Source organism: Gadus morhua, chromosome 10 (genome assembly GCF_902167405.1).
Source record: "Gadus morhua chromosome 10, gadMor3.0, whole genome shotgun sequence".
NCBI lineage: Eukaryota > Metazoa > Chordata > Actinopteri > Gadiformes > Gadidae > Gadus > Gadus morhua.
Genome location: NC_044057.1, coordinates 21562628 through 21576698, shown reverse-complemented (window position 1 = coordinate 21576698; position 14071 = coordinate 21562628). Strand labels below are relative to the sequence as shown.

At 43.2% G+C, this 14071-nt stretch overlaps 2 protein-coding genes across 2 annotated transcripts in view; one reads left to right on the top strand and one right to left on the bottom strand.

Moving 5' to 3' along the window:
- The window catches only part of tenm2a (teneurin transmembrane protein 2a), a gene marked incomplete in the record, with an annotated part of 105759 nt that extends 100691 nt beyond the window's left edge, over positions 1-5068 (top strand). Inside the window, 3 exon segments of the mRNA XM_030367766.1 lie at positions 407-674; positions 1010-1140; positions 2548-5068. Of these exon segments, the coding sequence (XP_030223626.1) occupies positions 407-674; positions 1010-1140; positions 2548-3285 (1137 nt within the window).
- A 185-nt stretch (positions 5069-5253) lies between these two features.
- LOC115552059 (cysteine-rich and transmembrane domain-containing protein 1) lies at positions 5254-13338 on the bottom strand. Its single transcript, XM_030367768.1, has 3 exons — positions 13115-13338; positions 8924-9277; positions 5254-7411 (listed from the first exon to the last, which is right to left on the bottom strand). Exons 2-3 carry the CDS (start codon positions 9252-9254, stop codon positions 7308-7310), a joined length of 435 nt encoding a protein of 144 aa, XP_030223628.1. The 5' UTR covers positions 9255-9277; positions 13115-13338; the 3' UTR covers positions 5254-7307.
- Between the last annotated feature and the right edge of the window lie 733 nt (positions 13339-14071).

The following is a 14071-nucleotide window of genomic DNA, read 5'->3' as shown; positions in this document are numbered from 1 at the left end:
TATTCAACCTTTATTTATTCAGGGAAAGGCCATTGAGACAGATGTGAACACACTGTGTCAGTCAAGCAACCAGAACAACACTGCAATACATAAAGTAAATAATATGACAGTTGATATTATTCCAATATCTTATATATAGATGAATAAAACCTGGATTCCCAGGTTGAAATTCAGGAATGCATAAATATGTCCGATACGTTATTCCAGTGTCAATTAGTTTCAAGGTTCACAGTTCACAGTTCAAACAGTTTAAAATAAATAACGCAGTCCTGGACATTAATCCGCATCCGGGCTTAGGGCACTGAATCCGGATGCACCGGGAGGACGACCTGTTAAGGCTCGCCCCTCCCTCAACCCCCCCTGATGAACCACCCTCACCTCCGTGTTGCCCCCTGCCGGTCCACAGGTGCAGTACACGGCCTACGGCGAGGTCTACCTGGACTCCAACCCGGAGTTCCAGCTGGTGGTGGGCTTCCACGGGGGCCTCTACGACTCGCTCACCAAGCTGGTCCACTTCACCCAGCGGGACTACGACGTGCTGGCGGGCCGCTGGACCTCCCCGGACTACGCCACCTGGCCCAAGATCGGCAAAGACCCCGCCCCGTTCAACCTGTACATGTTCAAGAACAACAACCCCCTCAGCGACATGCTGGACATCAAGAACTACGTCACAGGTAAGAGGAGATGGGACCTAGTGTGTGAATTCTGGTGCTTTTAGATAGTGTTTACATTATTTTTATTTTTATTTTTTACAAAATGTAATGGGAGTTACGCTAAGTTTCAGAAATGCTGCCTTAGCGGGCTTTTCTCATTTTCGAATTATGCTTTTAGTGTCCGGTCAATCTAAAGTAATATGTAACAGGATTATAAAAGGGTTAAATGACAGCAATCCTGTTGAGCAATCATGACCGACTGTTGACTGTTGACAGTTGACCAACTGTTGACTTCTCGTTTTCTGTGTGATTGTTTCCCCCCTGCTTATCTCCCACGTCTCTCTGTGCTGCTCTAGATGTGAAGAGCTGGCTGGTGATGTTTGGCTTCCAGCTCAGTAACATAATCCCAGGCTTCCCTCGACACTCCTTCTACTTTGTGGAGCCACCCTACGAACTGCAGGCCACGCAGCACTGTGAGAATGGACAGGTACGTGCCTGGCATCGCCGCGACACACTAACACACTGAGGACGGGTTGGCAGCCTGACTCCTGTTCTCAAAGGGGTTTAATGGTGCAAGGTGTTGGGTCATATACTAAGTTACGATCCTAATAAAATAATCGTCAGTACAACTAACTATCTCTAACTACTATCTAATTTTTTCGGTTCCAAATTTGCGTGTGCTTTTGATGCCCGAATGAATGAATGAATGAAGTATCAGGAATTAATGAACAACGCAGTGAAGTCCATTAATTCCTGATAATGGACACCTCGAAGGGCATTATCCCGCTTATACCATGGTCACTTGCCAAAGAAAAGAAATTAAGACCATTAATTTATATTTTCATGCGTTTTACAATCCAAATATAACGTTTCTCACAAGCCATTATATAATTATCCTGGTAAAGCCTGAGGGTTTGACTAATACCTGGAACCATCATTACCCTCCCGTAAGGTTCTTATGCAACGGAAACGTTGTTCACTCCCCCAGTAAATAGGAAGGACATTAGATACGACTTGGCATCGGGAGGTATTCTAGTCCGCTCAGCTATGAGCCAGAGAGCTAACGTTGTGCATTGTACATATTTACATCTTAAATAAATATTATAGTGTCTATAGCATAAAGTGTACACATTTATAATTTGAAATAAGTCCCAGCCTTCATACCACAGATACTATAGAGTCTATAGCTTATAACTGCGTTTTCTGATTACAGTTTAATGCATTTTTTACAATTTACCACCTCTCGTTTTGAAGGCTGAACAGACAATTTGTCTGGAACTACTTAGCAGGTTTCCATATATCAGGGATTAATGGACACCCTGCAGCCAATCAGAATCGAGTATTACCCCAGACCATGGTATAATACATGTTATTGTATCCCATATCTGTCTTTTAACAGATAGACTTTTAGACCTGGCTAAATATTTACTCACAGGGAAATAGTGAGTAATCTATTACGTCCGCGGGGGGGAAGTAAGAGATTACACACTATCCGCGGGCGGGATAGTTGTTTCTAGCGTGACATCATTGTCTTGTCAGGTGCAGGTCATAGAGTTTCTCTCGTGCCTATAGTAGATGAGGTGGTCAGTAGAGCATTGACATTGCTGTGTATTTCCGGTATTAGTTCTGAGGTTTCACTCCGGATGTGAACCATCTGTACTCAACATGCTTATATAGTGTACAAACTGGCCCTTTATTAATCCGGAAGGTTCCCTCAGGGAAATTGCACTTCAAGCAGCAGCAAACAGAATGTAGCAAATAGAATAAGAGTAAAAAACAAGCATAAGTAGTACAAAAAAAAATATATAGAGGGAAACAACATACAAAAAGCATAGAATTACAAGCCAGTTTTAACAAGTGTCCCTGAACGCCTACCCCCTCCTCTCCCTCCCAGCTCATCACCGGCGTGCAGCAGGCGGCCGAACGCCACAACCAGGCCTTCATGGCGCTGGAGGGCCGGCTGCTCAACAAGGATCGGCGGGGCCGCCGGGACAAGCCGGGCCACTGGTTCGGCACCAGCACGCCCATCATCGGCCGCGGCGTGATGCTGGCGCTGAAGGAGGGCCGCGTGGTGGCGGGCGTGTCGTCGGTGGCCAGCGACGACAGCCGCAAGGTCGCCCTGGTGCTCAACGGCGCCCTCTACCTGGAGGGCACGCACTACACGCAGGACGGCCGCGACTGCCACTTCTTCGTCAAGGTGGGCGCGGCCGACGGCGACCTGCTGGCGCTGGGGCTCACCAACGGACGCAAGTCGCTGGAGAGCGGCGTCAACGTGACGGTGAGCAGCCGCTCGAGGCGAGGCGCCACCGTGGAGTTCGCCGCGCCGTCGCTGGCGCTGAGCGTGCGCTACGGGCTGGCGCTGGACGTCGTGGACGAGGAGAAGGTAAGACTGTTGGAGCAGGCCCGGCAGAGGGCCCTGTCGGGGGCATGGAGCCGGGAGCAGCAGAGGGTGCGGGACGGGAAGGAGGGCAGCCGTCTGTGGACGGAGGGGGAGAGACAGCAGCTGCTGACATCGGGCAGGGTGCAGGGCTACGATGGGTACTACATACTGCCCGTGGAGCAGTACCCGGAGCTGGCCGACAGCAGCAACAACATCCAGTTCCTCAGACAGAACGAGATGGGGAGGAGGTAACAGCCTCCCGGGGACTTGTCCGATTGGACGGGAGCCACGCCTCCCGTCCCGTCTCGCCGACATTCACGTTCTTTTCGGTTCTTTCCACCCAGCCTTCTCATTCTTGCGCCACTCGAAATCCCGCGGAGAATAAAAAACCAACTCACGGAACGCTGCAGGGACTTTTGAAAAGAAGAACTTATCAGAGAAAATAAAAAGTTATTGTTGATTTTACTGCCACGGGCAAAAAACATGTAATGTTTATTCCAGCGTTTCTTTTCCTTTTTGTTTTGAGAAACTTTGAGCAACTCAAAAAGCACTGATGAACTTGGAAAGGAAAGAACAAACCTGTTGCTTAACGAATAAGGAAAAATTCCCCTTTTTAAAAAAGATATCGATATTTTTACCCATATTTTTTGGATCGACACTGAGAGTGGCCATGACAGCTGCTGGTGGGTTAGCGTTGCACTGGGTTCTGCGGTGAGAGCTTGTCTCTATTCAAAAAAATACAAAAACCTCTCTAGGCAAAGGGACCAAATAAGGGAGGCCAAGCCATTCCCCAGAGTACGACCAATCAAAGTAATGGATCCGAGGACGACGTCACACAAGTTGCGCCGAAACCAACAGCAAAAACACCATGTGAAACGGCTGTTCGACCACAACGACAACAACAACACCACCACAACAAGTCATCTCCCCGACTCAGGCCCCACGATGTCCACGGACCTATGCTCCTGCTGAGGTGGAGTGTATATCTCTGAGCAAAACACCAACTACTGGCTTGAACAAACAGGAAAACTAGTTACTGAGAAATAAATAATAAAATACCCTTCAAAAAAAATTAAATAATAATAATAATAATAACAAAAAGGTTATATTTGTGGACAGTGGTAATCACATTAGCATTGTTTTTGTTTCAGAATGGTGCGAGGAGGAGAGGTATACTACTACTACATGTGTTTTCAGACTACACTAAAGTTCAGGATGTTGCGTATACTGTAGCTGCCGTAGTTTTGTACGTTTCAGTCGCGATAGAATTGTGAGACTTTCACCGAGGCACTTCTGTACAGAGCGTTCAAAAAACACCCTTCACAGAGTCCAGAGAACATACAAGCTAGTGTCGATATCTACTTACTTTGTTCATTTTTATTTTATTATTATTTAATATTCTTAGTACTATATGACAATCATAAGGGAGTCACCAGTTGAACATTAGCGAATTTGTTTATTTTATTTTGTATAATACGTAACAAATGTTAATTTTGCTTTTTGTATTATTTCAGATTCAATAATAGTCTCGCTAAAAAAAGAATAATTTATGTAATAAAGTGTTTTAAAACGGTTTATACTTTAAATAAAGTCTTTAAAACTGTGAAATCTGTTTTTTTTTTTAAATATATTTCAATGTACAGTGTATAGATCTACCTTTATGCAGCACAGTAGAATATTGTTCAGAATATCAAGTTTTATATTTCTAAGAGGAAGTGGCTTGTAATGTGCGGATCTTTAGCTGGTCTTACTACTCTAGAGTTTTGTGACACTCAAATATTCCATATCTACATTATCAGTCCCCCATTGGTTTTTGAATGTTTGGTTTAATTTTTGGTTTAGTTTGGAAGCAGAAATATTACTGTCCTAGACCCCAACAGCAGTAGCAGTAATGGATCCCTCTCACTGTGAAGAGACTCGTGCTGGATGTCATAATGTACCAAATCAGTATTATTATCTAAGGATGATTCTTATACACTCACTGAAACGAGACTCTTCTGAGAACCTTATCAATAAAAAGTACTTGTTTCCTCAACCATGTCAAGTTTTGGTTTTCCTCACATCTCCTGTGTCTTTAAAACAGACTCTTGACCCGTAGAGTCACAATGTTATGCCCTTGTTTTGTATTAAAATACAGGCCAACTGTCACCTGCAAACGTAATCTGATTGGGACCTTCTCCAAAAGCTTAGATGTAATGGAAATACTGGAGAAATGTCCTCCTGCTTTAAAGGGCTTTATTGTGTACTAATACAGTAAGTTACTCTTATAAATGTATACATGCATCAGACATTACAATGTGGAAGTTGTGATGCTTTTAATTACATAACCAGGAACAATGACACAAACAATAGGCTACATATGTTAATATGAATAAAATCCTCTACCAACTAACCGCTGTTAAAAATCCTCTGATGGCAAACAGGTTTGTATTTTGTTTCCGGTTATTTTGACTTCATATTAAGTTGTTTTCTTACACTTTTTAAGTAAAAAAACAAGCATCAAAACAAGCATCAAAGAACAATCAATTAAAGCATGCCATTCATGAACCAACCCTAATCTTTAATTACCTATCTTTTGTTGGAGGGTTTAAAGGGGCATATATATGGGGTGGTTAATAAAACCATTGAATAATTATAACAGACCAACATGTTGAGTGCCAAAACACCATATCCAGTAAGAGCAAAGGTTTACCAGCACCCATGTGTTTGCAGATAAGTCACATGCACATATTTGGACTCTAAAGATAGTACTACCCGGCATGCTTACCGACATCTGTAACTCTATACTCTTCCTTTATTTTAAGCGTCCTCTTCTCACACTCATCATGGGGGGGGGGGGGGGGGGTAAGACTAAATACATATGTGTTAATTTCAGAAAGTAAACAGTTAGAAATGCATCAAATGAATTGACATTTATCAATATGAAACCAGTATAACATTATGAAATTACAACATTGCAGGATCATATGCTTTCTTTTGACGTGCTGATGGAAGCCATTTTGTAAAGCCCTGCATGATCTGGCAAGCTCTGGCTATGGGCTCACTTCCATAACCTTTGAGAAAGATGACCAGGCCCCATGGCTCCTGCCCTCTTCTCTAACCCCTCAATCTCACTCACACGCATATGACATACGACACCATACCAAATATTACAAGCCAGTGACTTATTTTGGGGTATATCACTTTTTAATGCATGATTATTTTTCTTCCAAGCAAAAGACAAAGTAAAATACTATTATTCACCATTTATTATTTATAGATTTTTTGGGGGGCATTTTTCTTTATTCACTTTTTTTTTATGGAATGTTCATGTTGGAAGTAATATTTTCAAATCACCTTATCAGGCTCAGCAGGAAAGCAAGTGCACTATGTTATGCAATCAGAGATAAATCATCATCTTTTTTTTTAAGAAAAAAAGGTGTTTCTTTTATTCATCACACGATTCACCTGAAGAAATACATCGGCAACCGGACTGTCTGTGCAAATAAGAGGGAGGAATACATTGCAAGCATCGGCTTCTGAAGAGGGCCCAGTGGCTTGTTAGCATCCAGCAGTCGTGCTAGCTGCGTTAGCCATGAGGGACCAGGCATATGAGGTATTCGGGGCATGGGGGGGGGGGGGGGGGGGAAGGAGCGGGTTTCTTACAGTTATAACATCATAAAGTGCAAAGGACAGCTCCACACGTAACAAGCCTGAGATATATATAGGTGTGTGTGGAACTGTGTGTGTGTGTGTGTCTTTGTGCATATGTGTGTGTGTGTGTGTGTGTGTGTGTGTCTTTGTGCATATGTGTGTGTGTGGGTGTGTGTCATTCATTTACCAGGGATCTGATGTGTTCGCGTCGTGATGGGTGCGTGTGGCAACATGTAGGAGTTTGATCACAGAACGGAGCCTGAGATTGGACAGACTAGAGTATACTCTTGGGCTTGGTTCTCAAAAAGGTGCTTCCCCTCATGGTCAAGATGGCGCGGATGAACACTCACGCACACACACACACACACACACCCCGGGATCAGCCACTGCTCCATGGGGCTGAGATGAGCTGATATCCATGGGAGATTGTGTTTCGGAGTGGGTGTTTCTTTTCTTTATGGACGAGCGAAGGTTTCTTCACGGGGGATACTTCAGGGAGGTGGAGTGACGTTCAAGGTGTGTTTGAGAGAGAGAGCGAGAGAGCGAGAGAAGGTTTGATTGGTTTTCCAGGCACAGAAAGATGGAGGCGAAGGTGGTGTTGATGAGGTGGGGGGGTGGGGGGGGGGGGGGGGGGGAAGGGGTTATGTCAGCATGTCCCACAGGCAGCAGCAACACAGAGCCGTCCAGCAGGCCGTCAGACACGTGTCTCCACTGTCATCTCTCCTCCGCTCCTCCACCACGTATACTGGAGGGAGAGAGGGAGAGGGAGGAAGGCACATAGGAGGAGAGGGTAGAGATAAATAAAGAAAATTGTAGAAAGGAGCGAGAGACGGAGAGAAAGAAAGGGCGACAGTCAGTTTCAGAGAGAGAGGAAAATAATGGTCTATTGTTCCAATACAGTCGTGGCTATTCTCCCCTCTCGTTATGTTCAGCAGGGAGAATTCTATTGTCTCACGACGTGGCCAAGCGGATTCCATAATACCACAGAGATGTAGATGATCCATAGGATAAACAACCCTCCGGAGTAATGCTTCTCGTATTTGTTATTGTGTGATGGATGATGCACCAAAGCACCGGGCCGCCGTTTCAAAGTGTATGATGGATGTGTGTAGTGAAGTGAGTAGCACCGTTGTTGTGTATTCAAGGAAAGCTGGTGTATGATATGCTGATATACTACATCTTTCTCACTGAATTGGATTACAACCGTAGCTCTTGTGTATCAGCAAACTCTAATATCCACTATAATTCACTTACTGCATACATTGCAAAATATACATACCCGGCGAAGAGGGGAAATGACAGTTAATGTAATTAAACTGTTTTGTAATATAATGGTAGCAGGTATTTCGGCATATCTGTATTGACTCCGGATATTGCGTTGCGTCTTTTCTGAAAACCATATTGTCCATCACGTGTATGTTAGCACCTCTATTCCTATCTTCTAATCAGGAATAGGATAGCCTAGCTATTTAAATTATTAAGTTGACAGGATCATCCGTTTTGTATCGTCTCTCTCTCCTACGTAATGACAAGTGAGGCCACAGTGGCCGTTTTTTTCCTGAGCAAACGCGTTGCACCTCTTTGTGTGGTTGTGATTAATAATGTATACGTAACAGTGATCCAGCTTTGAGCAGCCATCTTGTTTGAGTCATGCAGGAGTGGAGGGTGGATCACCCAGGTGACCAGCTGTTTTCCGACCACAAAGTAAAGGCTAACTCACCGCTCACCACTGCGCACTGATAATATTAATTCTAGCACAATAACAGGCTGTCAATCATTAGCCATTTGCTGCATTTCCACTTACTTTGATCAGCCCTGAAAGTGCTGATGACCAGGCATGGAGGCAGTTAAGCCTCGCCTACGAGGCACAGTGAAGACATGCTGAATTTGCCCTTTGGACCAGACAATTTGACTTGCACTTTGCATATTCACCATTGGCCACTCTCTTTAGCAACACAACACAACCTTTCAGTTGTATACCCGACCCGTGTTTTGTTAGTCTGCAGAAGCCAATCCTTTTATTTTGATTATTGTGAATTGGATTAAGCTATCGAACCATGACTCAGCAGGACTCTGATACTGTCTGATACCGCAATCGCTAAGAGCTAGCAAAGGTCGATCAGCAAAGTCACAACTTTTCTCGGTTTTGGGACTTCAGTGGAGGAACGAGCTCCCTGCCGTTCTCAGGACCGCAGTCGCTCACTATCTTCCGAAAAAATTTGGCGTCCCCCAAATGCGCTAAATGTAAATGTCTCACCTGTGTTTTTGGGGCCTTCTCCGTACATGGGGCCTTGGGCCGGCCCGGGCCCTCCCTGCCAACCAAACTGTGGTTGTGGTGGGTATCCCTGGTAGGGAGGCTGCCCGGGCCCCGGGTAGGGGCCCCCGGGGCCCATGGCACCAGGAGGGTAGTTGGGGTAGGCAGGATTAGGCTGCTCCATGTTGACAGGGTAACCCTGCTCCACGTTGACTGGGTAACCCTGCTGAGGGTAGCCTGCTGCCGGGTAACCTTGTTGCGGGTGTCCTTGGGGTGGGTAGCCCGGGGCCGTCGGACCCTGGCCCGGGTACGGAGGTGGCTGCTCAAAGTTCATCTGTGGGTCGGACGGTCACCTGACTGGGAGGAGGAAGTGGGTCAATGCAAAACACAACAGATTTAGATGGTAGTCATGTGTTGTGAAGATGCGCTACTAATAAACGTGTCAAGTATCAAGTTTATTATAGCCATTTCAACGATATAGAAAATACAGTTGATAGGAATGTTTTTTGGTGTCTAAGCTCATATAAAGGCAATACTGGTTATATATTCAATAGCCTAAATGGATGTCCATCATCTAGACTTGATTCAAATGGATACAATATATCTACCATCTACTCAATTTGTTCAGTGATCAGAGTTGATAATGCTATGGCACCGTCTGTTTGTATTTGTGTAGCATCGGTGGAGTTCAACAAGGATCCAGTCTCTAGAGTAACATTACTCTGCGTGCTCCTGAAGGGGCCACAAAAGTGATGCAATTGTTGCCCAGGACAGCACATCATATCAAACCGGTTTGTGGGCCCATATTGATCCAATTACCCTACTTGAGACCACGGCATATTCATTTCGCCAAGCTAACATGCTGAATTATGTTGCAGTAACATTGTTCACAATGAACAATATTTCAAATTATTGGTAACCTTTCCCCCTAGGTAAACCAAACACTGTTATTTGAATGGTCCTAATGAGACCATGGAAAGATATCAGCCACCAGATACCCGCAGCTCTATCGTAAAGGACATTGTGATACACAGTAAAGATACGCTGTATGTGTCTTAATGGAAAAAGCTGCGCCTAGCTGTCAAACATTTATTAACTATAATATATATCTGTACTTGCATCCAATGTGGTTGTTATGACGTATGACTTGTACTGTTCAAGGGGTATTTTAAAGGAATTGCCCGCTTTAAATACAAACCAGGCCTCAAGGATTTTATCATTTTATAATATGCTAAGATATGAACTAGCTATATATTAACTTAAAATACTTACTAATGCAAAATACTAACTAAAATACAATTTATTACCCACAGTGTTAAGATTTCTTACTTTATATTTCATTCATAATAATATTCCAACATTCTGTATCCTGAACAGCAACATGACAGCAGAATTTTGACCCACTCCAATTGTTTCTGCATAAACTGTAAGAATAAAGGGTCTTCCGAATTTATAACGAGGAGGCCAATGTATTTGAGCAATAAACATACAACAAGTATAACAAACACGTAACAAACAATACAATAATCTGAGGCCTCACAATAATCCGAGGCGTCAAAGGAGAGTTCGCCCTGCGTCCCTCTAAGAGCTCCGCAAGTAAAACTCAAGAGGACTTCTTATACGGTGGCAGAAAATGTTGAGATGAGCTCTGCTCCCCTAAACTTTATCTCCTGTACCATGCACTGTCTAGCCAGCCTGGCTGTTCCTAGCTTTAACCTTTGTGCCTGGGGTAAACCGGTCAAACGGGAGCAGGGATCCCCTAATGCATTATTCTACTTGATGAGAACACAGGAAACTCTGTCCTTTAGGTCAACATTATTTGATTTGATCATTGACAATTGCAATGTGAAGTCGATCTGAAATCTGTCCTTCACGCAATATCTCTTCAAGAAATGTACACGACAGATGTCATAAAGGGGGAGGGGTAGTTGTGTATCAGATGGATCCCTTGACCCTTGACCTCCCCAAAGGGTGTCAGGGAAAACTCACAATTAACAAATGGCAGTTAGACAAACAGAATGTGAAAATAAAATTATTCCATTACAAAGCTATCCTTGTGATTAACTCAATTGGCCGATTAGTATCTGGCCTTCTGCATCTCAGTTAGGAAGTGCATTTCCCAACCAAGCAGCTATCTGGGCATTGTTTGTATTGAGGTCCAGTCCATGCGTGTAAAACATATCGCCTAGCCTTTAGTCAACATCCCAAGGTTAATTTACAGCGGCGATGGAAATTAGGGCGGGTAGAGTATGAATTGATTCATATGTGGAGTCCTGCATGCATAAATATAAACAGGCCCCATTTGCAGAGTGAATGGGCTTCTTTCTGAAGCAAAACACACACAGGGTACACTCACTCACTCTCTACTATTTTAGACTCCATATTGGCTTCAGGGGCTACTCCTCAAAATGGTAGATAGTTTAGAATTAGAGAATAGATAAGAGAATTAGTAAGTAAGTGATACCTATCGGCCAAACCTGTATATTTTTTACCAACATAAATGTAAGAATAAAAGCATAGATGGCTTATAATAAGGAACAGTTTGAAGGCTCTAATTGGATCGGGCCATTTTGCTATGTCTGTTAAGGGCAACTTCCTATCAAGAATGAGGGGCAGATCTGATATACATCCAGAGAGCAAGCGTAATCGAGAAAATGGAACAAAGAAAGACAGAGTGTGTGTGTGTGTGTGTGTGTGTGTGTGTGTGTGTGTGTGTGTGTGTGTGTGTGTGCGTGTGCGCGTGTGTGTTTGTGTCTTTATCTTGATCTTAGGCCTAAAGGCTTCTACTAATGTCTTTCGTTAGACATTACCTAGGCCTAATCTCTTGTCCTAACTCAATGAAATGAAAACCAAACATTGCAGCACCTGAGAGCCATTCAGCCTAGCCGGCCCTGGCAGATGTCAAGCCCTCTGTGGCTATGGTTACTATAGAGATCCCTGGACGATTGGGTATTAATGGCTGTATTTTCACAGACAAATAAACCCTTCCTTATGCAACATTTGAGGAAGTCGCAACGTCATGGCATCATGGTAACATCAAGTTGCATGATCTGGCACTTGGTACTTAGGAACTTATCTTAGCCATCTTTGTTGTATACTGGGAACGGGTTACTCTAGCAATTGTAATTGCTTGGTAATTGTTCTATGAACATCCTTACTGTACCCACAGAGATGTATTTTTGTTTCTCTATCCTCCGACAAATGAACTTCTTGTAAGTGGCTTTGGTTTTGGGATAAAATCATCTGCTAAATGCCGTAGATGTAAATGAGTAGCCATGATGACTTAACTCTTGTTCACCTTCCTGTTTATGAGTCTAACTGGTCTAGTCTCGCCTTGTTTAACTCCTTCATCTGATCGTAGTGTGGTGGTCATGTATCTGCAACTCTGAATTCTTACCAGGACCTATAAATATACTTGGAAAGATATAGCATGATGTTTACGAAAGTTCAGATTCACCAAAAAACGACCTAGACTTGACTGTACGTCTGTAAGCCTACATCAAAACATTTTCCGCCACAATACATAGGTTTATAGGGGGTTTGAATCTTTACTCATAGACAATCTGACAACACTTCAGTGGGCCTATAGCCAAATAATTTCGATTTAGTACAAATCATGAATAAATAATAGTATGTTAATGAAAATAGCAGACTGGCACAGTAATAAGGCAGGAACTAAAAAAAGAATTGATAAAATACCACAATCCTTAGAAAAGGCTATTTTAATTTCCCATTTATCCCAATACATATTCTGTCTCTCATTGGAATATCAAGGAGAGCCCTGTAAGATCTAGCTTTTAATATTAGACATCATAAAATGAATAAATTAAAAACAAAAAATATGAGAAAAACACATTGCATGAAGATAAGATCTGAGAGTTCCAAGAAAACGCAGTTTAAATCGTGACATGTAGGCCTATCTGAAGAGAACACGAATTATTACAACCAAATACAGGACAATAATTGATTTAATTTTTTTCTATTCGGATAACCTTAATAACATAATTGTCCAATATGAGTCTGGATAACGGTCTAAAGATGTTTATTAACCCAACATAATATTCTGCCATTCTAACTGATTTCCAGTCGCACCTGCAGGCCACAGCCCACTAGCGATCGAGTTGCAATTTCCCTTGCCCCGAAGTTCATCACAAATACGGACTAAAAAAAACAGGGAACAATAAAGGCACTTACCTTAATGGAGAAATGTAGTGATCTCGTATCAACCGAATGATCCTTTGTGGCAATCCTTCTGTGTGTCGGTGGCGTTTACTTCTGTTTTACTGCATTTAGCGACCCTGCCGTCTCCAAAAACCAGTACGTATCAGTAATGTGGTACGTGACGTCATTTGAATGGGAGCGCAGCAACGGCGAGGTTTTATGGCTAGGGGGGAGGTGCAAAAGGTTGGGAGAGGAACATGAATTGTAGCGTTATCTACTACCGGAACTATAATAGTTCCCGTCTCATACTTCCTCGAGCTGTGTACACCCGTTAACGGTTGGGATCTGGGAGCGAGAATAATACTCGAGCATGAAAAAAGTAACAACCACAGCGACAACGACCAGGAGGATACGTGTTGTTTTTTTCTAAACTTGTAACGAATATCCCACTATTTGAAGTCCCTCCCGCTCGCTCGTCGCTAAACCCGTGAAGCTGTATGTCCCGCCCTCGCATAATAACGCTTATTTGTAGCATCCCATTCCAGGGGTCCAGTCGTCAGATGTTCAACGCCTGGGAACAGAGACATGCTGCTATCGAATACAATTTGATTGGCTTCCCTGAATCAATAGGAATCCAATCCAATGTCAAAGAGTTATTTGGAGTGGGCCTATTGCCCTTTTATCTGATTTGATATATTAAATCAAATTGGCAGATATAACGGTCCTCATATAATGCATTGGGGTCTCTCGTACGAGAGACCCCAATTTTTTATATTTCTTTGTTGATTTATTTTTCCAAAAGAAACTTCACTGGTCTTCGCTGTTATGATATATCTAGCCTACCTATATTTACTTACCTATATATGTTATAGTGTCGTGGAAGAAGTCATCCTGATAATTGTATCAATTATATACACAATATACATTACACCAGTTCATTTAAAAGGCTTTCCCCTAAGAATCATATACACTCATTGCCTCATAGAGATG

Coding starts and splice junctions, on each gene's coding strand:
- LOC115552059 (XM_030367768.1), bottom strand. CDS start 9,254: ATGAACTTTGAGCAGCCACCTCCGTACCCGGGCCAGGGTCCGACGGCC. Junction 7,412..8,923: donor AGAAGGCCCCAAAAACACAG/GTGAGACATTTA, acceptor CTCTCCCTCCAG/TATACGTGGTGGAGGAGCGG.